Source organism: Neodiprion lecontei, chromosome 5 (genome assembly GCF_021901455.1).
Source record: "Neodiprion lecontei isolate iyNeoLeco1 chromosome 5, iyNeoLeco1.1, whole genome shotgun sequence".
Lineage (NCBI taxonomy): Eukaryota > Metazoa > Arthropoda > Insecta > Hymenoptera > Diprionidae > Neodiprion > Neodiprion lecontei.
Genome location: NC_060264.1, coordinates 24,780,023 through 24,790,578, shown reverse-complemented (window position 1 = coordinate 24,790,578; position 10,556 = coordinate 24,780,023). Strand labels below are relative to the sequence as shown.

Here is a 10,556-nt window from a genome sequence, read left to right as displayed (position 1 = left end):
TATCCAAGCATGTACGGTGGGTGCTACGATCTGTCACCGGCAGAATATACGTTCCAACAAAACATAATCAAATAATTTAATTAGTAACAATGAGCAGGCCGGCTAAAATAAGAAAGCTAGATGAAACTGTGGTGAACAGAATAGCCGCCGGGGAAGTTATTCAGCGACCAGCAAACGCTCTGAAAGAACTGATCGAAAACAGGTTAGGACGCCAGTCGAATCTCACCGAGCGCGCGGTAAACAAACGAATTTAAATCACAGTTTTCTTTTGTTTTTAGCCTCGACGCCAAGGCCAGCAGTATTCAAGTCACAGTCAAGGAAGGCGGGTTGAAAATACTTCAGGTAAATTGTGTGGAAATAGTCATTACCACGCGCGATAAAATGCCGGTGTAACCTACACACTCTCATCCATTCACTTACAATTCATTTGTGCCTAGATTCAGGACAATGGAACGGGGATCAGGAAAGAGGACATGGACATTGTCTGCGAACGATTTACTACCAGCAAACTACAGCAATTCGAAGACCTCAAATCAATCGCCACCTTTGGCTTCAGGGGTGAAGCTCTTGCCAGTATCAGCCACGTAGCTCAGCTGACGATCACAACGAAAGTCGCCGACGACCCCTGTGCGTACAAGTAAGACGAAATCTCTGTTTTACCTACCAAACAAACACCGTTGATAAGATAATTTTTTTAGTGGCGGGAACTTGATTTTACACAAGCACTTTTTAGTTCAGTTTAACTAATCATTTCCCATTTCCCCACGTCTTGTTTCATCCTGAAACACAATTCTCTGCAAGTGTACCCTCATCAAAGTAATAGATAATAGAAAGATATTTGATACGGTGGAATTTATTCTCAAATAAACCTGACTAAACGTAATCTCTCTTCTGACGCACGGTACGTTTTTCAGGGCCTCGTACATAGACAGTAAATTGAAAGCACCTCCAAAACCTTGCGCTGGTAGTCAAGGTACGACAATATTGATCGAAAATCTGTTTTACAACGTCCCTACTAGACGGAGAGCATTGAAAAGTCCAGCCGAGGAGCTTTCCAGGATAACAGAAGTTGTGAATAAATATGCAATTCATAATTCTAACGTTGGTTTTGTTCTGAGAAAACATGGGGACATCGTTCCTCAGGTGAGCAAACAACTTAATTAAGTCATCAGAGGTTAATCTGTATAAAATCTTGTTCAATACGGATTATATAGGCGGCCCTATACTATCTAGCTCATCAATTTGCTCTGCGCGTTGGCTAATCGATATTTAATTTAGGTACGAACTCAGCACAATTCTACAAAGGTTGCCAATATTCAAACGATATTCGGTGTTGCTGTGGCGAGGGAGTTGCTGGAGATCGAGCACACCGACGATACGTACAAATTCAAACTATGCGGTCTAGTAACGAACGCGAATTACTCAAACAAAAACTTTACACTTCTGTTGTTCATCAACAACAGGCTCGTCGAATCTACCCGTAAGATTATTATGCTACCTAACTCAATTACATCCATATGATTTGATCCCACTGTCACATTGACATTCCATAATCAATATGCAGTTGTGGAAAGTCGGTCATGGAATTGAAAACGCCTAAATCGTGAATCCATATTCCCAGTCAATTTTTTCATCCGTAAATGAAACTATTGTTACTGTGACTCAGGATTCGTTGTTTTCTTTTTTTTATTTTTATTTAACTGAACGTTTAATCGATATGCCTGGGATAAATTTATCAACATCAGGAATTTTGTATCGTTTCTCCGGAAATAAAAAACCATTGCAAAAGTATTGAACCATTTTATAGCAATAAAAAAAATGTTGGAGGATCTCTACTCGGTTTATTTGCCGAGAAAGGCACACCCCTGGTGCTACATATCTCTTGAGATAAATCCGGCTAATATCGACGTGAACGTGCATCCGACGAAGCACGAGGTTCGTTTTCTCCATGAAGAGGCTATAATAGGAAAGGTGAAAGACGCCGTGGACGCACAACTGCTCGGAAACAACGCATCGCGAACTTTTTACGCCCAAGCGAGATTGCCTCAAGTCGACATTACGAAACAAGCGCTGGAAGAAGTAATTCCAGAGTACAGCAATGCCGGGAACAAAGAAAAGCCAGTCCACGCTTACCAAATGATCAGAACAGATTCCTCCGATCAAAAACTGGAGAAGTTCAATTTCACAGTCAACACATCCAGCGCCAACCAATCGCTCAATGAATCCAAGGAGGTAAAAAGCACGATTGTTACGGAAAATAAGGAAGACGGACAACCGAAGCGATTAAATCCGACGAAATATGCTGCGGAAAAGGCCCCCAACGAATCGAGTTTTTTCGACAGTTTGTTAGAGGATTGCTTACCGCATCAAACCTCTACGCAAGTTGAAAATCTTGCTAAACCTTCAACCAGTTACGCGCCCCTCGACGGTAACACAAAAGCTCAGGACGTCTCGGAGATCGAAAATGACGAGGTTGAAAAAGCCGTCAGTGGCGGCGATTCTACCACCGATGAGGCACTTAAGAGGGTTTTTCAGTACCTGGGTAATCGGGATAACATAGATTACGTAAAGACAATCGTCGAGCCAGGAAGTAGCCAGGATTTAGCTGATCGACATGACGGTTCCAAAACGAAGAAGACTGATTCGCAAATCACGTCGCCGAGTGAAAATGCGACGGCTGAAACAAAGTCCGGCAGCAAGCCGAAGAAACCAGAGTTCAAATCTTACTCGGTAAATGCGACAAGGCGAGAGGTGAAGCTCACGAGCGTGTTGAAACTTCGGAAAAATGTCGAAGACAACTACCACGAAGGGCTGAGGGACATATTGTCGAATATGATTTTTGTTGGCTGCGTTGACGAAACTTTTGCCCTCATACAGAGCGGACTCAATCTGTACATATGCAACACCCCGAAGTTATTGTAAGTATAATTGAAAATTTTACGAGTTCCTATTGTTGAGCAATGTGACTCTGTAAATCAGGGTTTTCATCCCAAAACTGTGAGATCTTAAGGAGCTATAAATTTATATTCTATATATGTTTCACGAAGTAAATGATAAGGACTCATCTTATTGTTAGTCTATAATCACTAATCGTAAACGTGGACAACTTGTAATTCCGTGCGTGACGCCAAATATTTTCTTTTATCTCGTTAGATTATAACCTGATGCAATTCAAGGCAAAATCAGTATAAAGAACTAGTCAAAAGTGGAATAGGAACGAAAACAAAGTCAAAATGTTAGATTTATTATTCGGAAAACCTTCTTTTATAAGAAAAGGACAGGTAATTCTCACAGATCTTTTAATCATCGAAACATTTGCGTCTTCGTTAGGTAAAGTAACATTAATTCTTTTCCGAGTGTATCCCAAAGTATGGTGGCAGATAAAACCACTAAACAACACAAGTTTCAGTTTTTTTGTTCAAACCCAGGTATTGGACTAAAAAAATGTTTGATCCTCTTCGTGAGGTTACAAATTATTAAAATTTTCCCTTACTATGAACTCTGTGAAAATATTTCTTATCTACTAAATTCTATTCAAGGGAAGAACTTTTCTACGAAATAATGCTGTACGACTTTGAGAATTACGGTGTTATGCAATTCTCGGTAAGTACTACGCAAGTGATAGAATTTTTTAAAAAAATGACTGAGTGAATGAATAACTTTGAAAAATCGTGTAATCCTAAATTTTGCAGGAGCCCGTCTCACTGTCCGACCTCGCTATGCTAGGACTCGAAACCGAGGAAGCCGGGTGGACAGAAGAAGACGGCGAGAAAGAGGAATTGGCGAATAGCGTGAAAGAATTATTGCTGGAAAAGGCCGATATGATGAACGAGTACTTTTCGATTATAATTGACAAAAAGGGGATGTTAAAGTCCCTGCCTATACTGCTGGGTCAGTTTAATGACTAGATCATTTAATTCATCTGAAAAAAGAAAGTTCAATAAGTAATATCTGAATCCTCCATTCCAGACAAGTACTTTCCAAGCAAGGCTGGAATGCCATTGTACGTGTTGCGTTTGGCGACGGAAGTCGACTGGACCGCGGAACAATCTTGTTTCGATGGAATATGCAGAGAAACGGCCAAGTACTTCAGCTATGTAAGTCGAAATGATGAAAATCCGGAGTGGCAAAACGTCACGGAGCATATCTTATACCCTGCCATAAAAAACAGCCTCTTACCGCCAAAACACTTCGCCCACGATTCCACTATCTTGCAAATAGCAAGGCTACCCGATTTGTATAGAGTCTTTGAAAGATGCTGATTTTCGCGAAGTAGTATTTTACATCTCTTGAGATACAAATAACATGATCATTTTCGCATACACGGTTAACTAGGCAACTATTTCAAAGTTAATTGTGCGTTTCGCTTTATTGTGTTTTAATTCACTTCACACTGTTTTTTTTTTTTTTTTTTTTTTTTTTTTTTTTTTTTTTTAACATTACACCGTTTTTGTACCTGGTTACGTACAGGGATTTTAATATCACCTATATTTTGTGATAATGTCTAATACCTCAGTATATTTGAAACTAGTAAGTACAGCATCGTGTATAAAATAATGGTAATTTATTTGAAAATCAAATCAAATTCATCTCTGATTCAAGTTTTCTGTTCCGTATTATTCATTTCTTGGTAATCTATTGTCTGAGACAGGCACCATTAATTCTGAAGCCCATTTAAAACAATGAATTCTCATCATTTTGAAACATGCATTTTTACCGAAGGGAGAATAAACAGAACTCAAAACTGTTTAACGATATATCCCTGTTTTCTGAAACTGCAGAGAGCAGTTTGAAACTAATTCCTGAGAATTGAATACACGAAGGGTTTAGAAACTGCTGCTCTTACACGAGGAATACGCGGTATTAACGGATGGGAGTGTGACGATAAAAATGAAATATATTTAAATTAGTTATACGTCACTAATCACTCGAATGCAGTACACAGAATATTTTACAGTAGTTGAATATTTCCAATTCATTCCTGACAGTAATTAGGAAACAAAGATGATAAAAAGAGAATTTTTATTAGACAAATTCGATAGAACAAGAAAATTATTTCTATGCAGCTTTAGAGCTTCGTTCTAAGCGACTAGACCTAATACAAAACACTCTTGAGACAAAAAAAAAAAATCATAACGTATTCCACTCACTTGAAACTACATACGTACTAAAATTAAAAGGAATATCTAGGCAAGGTAAACTTCAACTTCGTAGCGCCTACGATCGAAAAGTTATAAAATATCTCGCACGTACGTCGGAATTTTTATTTCTTCTTTTTTTTTTTATTGTTCTTTCCTTCTTTTTTTAACAAATATAAACCACATAAATTATTAAATGAAGAATATTCATTAACTCATGACTAGTTGTTAATAATGATAATAACAATAGTCTGCGCAATACTTTACTTGAAGCGACAGTTCAGTCGCGTATTACGTACTGTAATATAACTGCAGTAAAGTAGTGATTTTTGTGTATCATATGAAGTGTTCAGTGTAATTTATAACTTTTGCTGATGTGCAAAGATGGATGTCTTTAAACTTTAACATATCGTGTGGCATAGTTCTACGCTTTAGCTACTCCAACTAATGCTGGCCGTACAATACGCTCGTGTAATTTGTACCCAACTTTTGATACCACGACAATGGTTCCTGGCGCCTTACCTTCAACTTCCTGTAAAAGAAAATTCCAAACGAAAATTCAATGAAGAAAAATGTATCTATAAACAAATCAGAACAAAGAATTCAGTCTTTTCCAATTAAACAATTTCAAACCCTAAAATTTTGGTGGATAAAAAGTTGAAAAAAAAAACCGGGAAACAAATTTATAATAACAATAAAAAGTGCCTTCATTCACCTGTTGAAATAACGCCTCGTGTTGATTTGGGTCGAATTTCTCATTGAGTGGATTCAAAGACACTAGTCCATGTTTCGAGAAAACCTGGAATGAGAAAGATGCCAGATTTTTTTTAGAACGAAAAGAACTCGAAGACTGAATAAAAATAATATCTCGAGTTGATTTAGGTTGAATTTTTCGTTGAGTAGATTTAATGACGGTAGGTTTATGAAACGATTTTTTTCTAGTCCATGTATTGAGGAGATCTATAATGGATAAGATTTCATGGATTTCAATAAAAATGACAAGGAGATGACAAATGAACAGATATGATCTGATTTACAAACGAATATTTTTCAATAACGCACCTTCTGTAGTTGTGCTTCAGTCATCGATAATCCTTCATAAAGGCTTTTCAGGTGGGGATTTCTTTCGCTGATTTCATCCTTTGGCACACTTTCTGTTGCTTTGTTTAGAATGTCAGCAACCTCGAGTAGGTCCTTGCAGAATTCTTGTATACCAAACTGCTTAGCGTCGTGAATTTGTTTCGTCAACCTCACTCTGAGATTCTCACCATCGGCTAATGCCCTTTTGTATTTATTTTCAAACTCAATCGACCTGTCCTTATACTCGGTGAGGTCTTTATTCAATGCTTCCAACTCAAACTTCAACTTCTTCTCATTCTCTGACATTTCTGTACCTACTTCTGCTGCAGCTTGCGCTGCGTTTCCACTTTCACCCTCCGCCTTTCTCTCCTCTGTTGCCATACTGTAAGACTGTTTCCTTTGGAATGCTGTGGAACCGAGCAATGCTGGCCTGTGAATAAAAGAAGCAAGAAATCAATAAATAAAGTACTTCATAAATAGGATCATTTTATCATGCCTTAAAATTCATAAAATTCCTCTTGAATGATCAAGCGAATACTATTGTATTGGGTCCGATTCAATATTTACAAAAATTAAACTTCTGTGGCCATTGTTGTCAAATGTAGTCATAGCAATATAGTAAAAGATGAAATTTACTCAGTAAAATCCAGAAGAATAACATAGATTTCTAATCAAATATTGCTTCCTAATTAGGCATTGATTTTAAAGTCAATGATTACATGAGTGTTTTGTGAATAAATATTATTTCACTGAATCATTTGAAATTGATTGAAAAAAAAAAAAAACAAGAATACATCAACTTATTTAAAAGTATTTTATTTCATTTCTTGATGGAGCGCCTCTGTTGGTTGTTTGGAAAACTTAAAAAGAGGTTGCATTTCTCATGAGAAAACAGCGCCATCTCTAAGCAGCAATTAAAATCAGAGAAATTACAATGCAAAAAGTCAAGTGAAGACTGTAGCGATGGCCTGCACTAAACTAAAAATAATTGATGCATCGATTAATCGAATCCAAAAAAAACTATCGAATATGACTCGATTGAATCGGTACAAATTAATAGATTACGCGATTATATCGTTCTTTTTTTTGTTCTTTTTTTTTTGAAGTGGTGCAATTGGAAACCAAATCTCGTAAAATTCCATATGTAGCCTAAATAGCAGAAAAGTTTTTCATAATTTAAAATATTCTTAGTGGAGAGTAAACAAATTTCGTTCGATAGCTAGCTGTGCGTGTCGATTTATATTAATCATAATTTATGAAAACATAATTTGTGACAACATTTGCTTATTTTCTTAGACATGTTTCATTTTGAATTTTTGTTAAATAAAATATATGTACGATATTTTGAGCCAGTCGATCGGCGTACGATTTTCTGATTTTCATAATCTCTTTAAACGCCTTCGGCAAATAAATTGCGCTATGAATTATTTCGGGTCAGGAGCGCATGCACGCATGGACACCGAATCATCTTCGATTGAATAGTTCGAGAAACGGCCGTCAGGTGGATCGCTCCTGTTTAATAAAACGCAGTAGCAATCCAACGTAGATTCAATATAAATTTTCTCGAGTATCAGTCTATTAATGATCAACCGTTAATTTACTGAAACAATTCCATATCGATATACTTAAAACAATTATCGGAAGAACAAAAATCCGATAACTATCGCGCGCACTTTGACCATGCACAAAAATTTTTTGTTCCATGCACAAAAAATTACCAATAAAACGAAGAGACACGGTTCATCGAAACAGCGGTAATAATCGTGCAACAATTATATTTCTACAAGGCTTCGATGAAGAAATGACGTTGAAATTTATCGGCATAGAGTTCGTTACGATCCCATTACCTAATACTTCTAACCTCTTATCAGAGACGACGGAGTGATCGCACGTTATGTGGTCGCGAATGATAGTTTCAGTTCATTTAAATACAAGGTGTCCAGTACCTTAGGCTTGCGATTTTGCCAAGTTGATAGAAATTCTCTATTGCCCTTCTCCCGAGTCTCACCGTAGCTGGAAAGCCGAATGTTGCCATGATACTCGTGAGTTTTTGCCTAAACGCACCCAGGATGACGAAATATTAACCTCGTACAACCCAACGTGCCGGGTTCAGACTGTTTCATGCGACGATGGATTGGCCGAGAGCCGCGACGTTCTCATCTTGTGTTTAATAACGCCATCTAATCATCATTGGATGGAATACTTGGCCATGCGGTTGACTGCGGTAGTATTCTACCATTCGTCGATGTAGGTACTCGATGATGCCACCTAACCGTAGATACTAGAGAGACTCTAAGGATCTGCGTTACCGACCGTGCACAACGGCCGCTTACCACTCATCGTTATTCAGTTGTTCGAATGTATCGTTGCGTGCTGGAGATCAACCGAAATATTCATTAGACTCATTGATTACTAGATTTGAAGTAAATATTCCACGATTTTAACATTATTTATATTGCATATTATCAGCAGGATCTAGTTATTTTTTTTCTGATGAATAATTCATTTGTTTGAATCGAAAATGTGCCTCCTGTATCACGTGATTTTAATCGGTTAAAACAGGCGTCACTTTATAACATAGTATTTTGGAAAATCTAAATTCCAATATTAAACTGATCAAAACGAACATTGATTGATTCCAGATTCTCAACATTCGTCAAGTGAAAAGTATTCATTTCACGGTGTGCGCTATTCGAAGTGTGTGGAACGATTTTTGTATGCTGCGTTGCCCTCATGCTATGCGCTAAATGGATCCTACGCAAATTGACAATATGGATGATGATTGAACATATCGATGACAGAAGTTACAGGTAAAACACTGAATATTATAATTTCTTTAGATAATATAGGAACTCAAAAATTATATGAGAATCACTATTGCTGGTTAATTGAACCCCTTCGGTATTGAAAATAGGCTGCTTTGGTTACCGTCAAATAGAACAATCGATCATTGAGAAACATTTTGTAACAACTTTAAAAAATGTTATAGTATAAATGGCTTAGCGACGTAACACTATTTATACCGTGTCCCGAAACCAACGCGCATGAACCCACAGAGATTTCCAGATCGATTAATACCTGCAGTGAATCAAAAAAACAAAGCAAGGTGGAGTTACGTTTGGTAGTGGAGAACTTTTTTTTTTTTTTTTTTTACTAAAATCGAAAACCCTAGACAAGCATCAGACTTAAATAATTGGAACTCTCCCCCCCCCCCCCTCCCCCCAGTTTCATGTGGGGTACTTCACAATACGTTAAACAAATGAACGTGAGTTTATACCAAAAGAACGGAAAATTGGACGAGATTTTATCTAATATCAAACGCAGATATCGTACCGCAAGTACAATTAACATCTAAATCTATTTGAGATCATTGAAGTGTGTTCAAGTAATAACTTCGTTTCTCAATCAAAAATTTCTTTCCTCAATGCATAATTGGTTTATGAGGCCAAATTTTGATAAAATATTAACATACGGTTCGATGATGGGATCGTTGCAAATGCTAAAATAAAAGTGATCGAAGAGTATAAAACTAGTTTCGTCCCAGATTCAAAGTCATGCACCTGCTAAAACACAACAATGTAATTTTCACTCGACTTGAGAATTATACTCGCGATCACTTGCTCTGCCGAGAAGCTTTCCGAGTCGATATTCCACAGCTTGAACAACCGGAAGTGGCACGTAGGTATCGCTCTGAAATCGAGATCCCGATTATCTACCACTCCCCAGACGTTATCCGGCCGATACGTAACGTAATTATCCTTTGTATCGGAACGTTAACGAGGCAATTGCCCACCTCCCTTGATCCCGCAGTATTTCCGACCCTTGGCAAGGGTTGCAACGCCCAGGTTTCAGGGATCAGACCTTTTGACTCGTCGACTCATTGTCAGTCCTCGTCTCTTTTCCTGCCTTTTTTGTTTTCGTTATCATCGTCTGTATTGTCGTTTGTCCGTACTCCTCGAATTTCGGTGTTAAAAATTGCTTGTTGACGTTGACAAAGGATCGAACTAGGGCGAAGACTCGACAGTCGTAGGCTGCACGAACCCTTCCCAAATAATAAATGCTTATTGTTTAAATTCTACTTTTCCACCTCCCCATATATACGTGACCGGTTTAACTTCCATTGTCTGCTGAATGAAATTAGCCAAGTAGCGGGTCCCGCTCTGCAGAGGCTTGTTAATTAACGAGATGGTGTTAAACTTTTTCAACAGCTCCCAGAAAGTGATTAAAATTAGAATAATACCCGCCGCTACGTGTCCCGGATGAAAATTAACCGGCCCCTCGATCCTTTCTGCTTCATTTCCTCACCGGGATTCTCTACGCCGACAAAGCTCAGGAAAT

At 37.9% G+C, this 10,556-nt stretch overlaps 2 protein-coding genes across 4 annotated transcripts in view; one reads left to right on the top strand and one right to left on the bottom strand.

Annotated features, from left to right (window-relative positions):
* Positions 1 to 10,556, top strand: part of LOC107222947 (DNA mismatch repair protein Mlh1) — a 32,818-nt gene continuing 22,262 nt past the window's right edge. For 2 of the 3 annotated variants that reach the window (XM_046742023.1, XM_046742022.1), the window contains exons 1-10: positions 1 to 202; positions 279 to 342; positions 438 to 637; positions 915 to 1,143; positions 1,279 to 1,480; positions 1,808 to 2,918; positions 3,540 to 3,603; positions 3,693 to 3,891; positions 3,970 to 4,097; positions 8,861 to 9,028. In XM_046742023.1, the coding sequence (XP_046597979.1) occupies positions 90 to 202; positions 279 to 342; positions 438 to 637; positions 915 to 1,143; positions 1,279 to 1,480; positions 1,808 to 2,918; positions 3,540 to 3,603; positions 3,693 to 3,891; positions 3,970 to 4,097; positions 8,861 to 8,965 (2,415 nt within the window). In that variant the 5' untranslated portion in view covers positions 1 to 89 and the 3' untranslated portion in view covers positions 8,966 to 9,028. Of the gene's footprint in view, positions 203 to 278; positions 343 to 437; positions 638 to 914; positions 1,144 to 1,278; positions 1,481 to 1,807; positions 2,919 to 3,539; positions 3,604 to 3,692; positions 3,892 to 3,969; positions 5,110 to 8,860; positions 9,029 to 10,556 lie in introns of those variants that run through there. The other variant, XM_015662495.2, reaches the window with a different exon arrangement.
* LOC107222946 (grpE protein homolog 1, mitochondrial) lies at positions 4,911 to 8,349 on the bottom strand. Its single transcript, XM_015662494.2, has 4 exons — positions 8,165 to 8,349; positions 6,201 to 6,648; positions 5,854 to 5,937; positions 4,911 to 5,670 (listed from the first exon to the last, which is right to left on the bottom strand). Exons 1-4 carry the CDS (start codon positions 8,251 to 8,253, stop codon positions 5,563 to 5,565), a joined length of 729 nt encoding a protein of 242 aa, XP_015517980.1. The 5' UTR covers positions 8,254 to 8,349; the 3' UTR covers positions 4,911 to 5,562.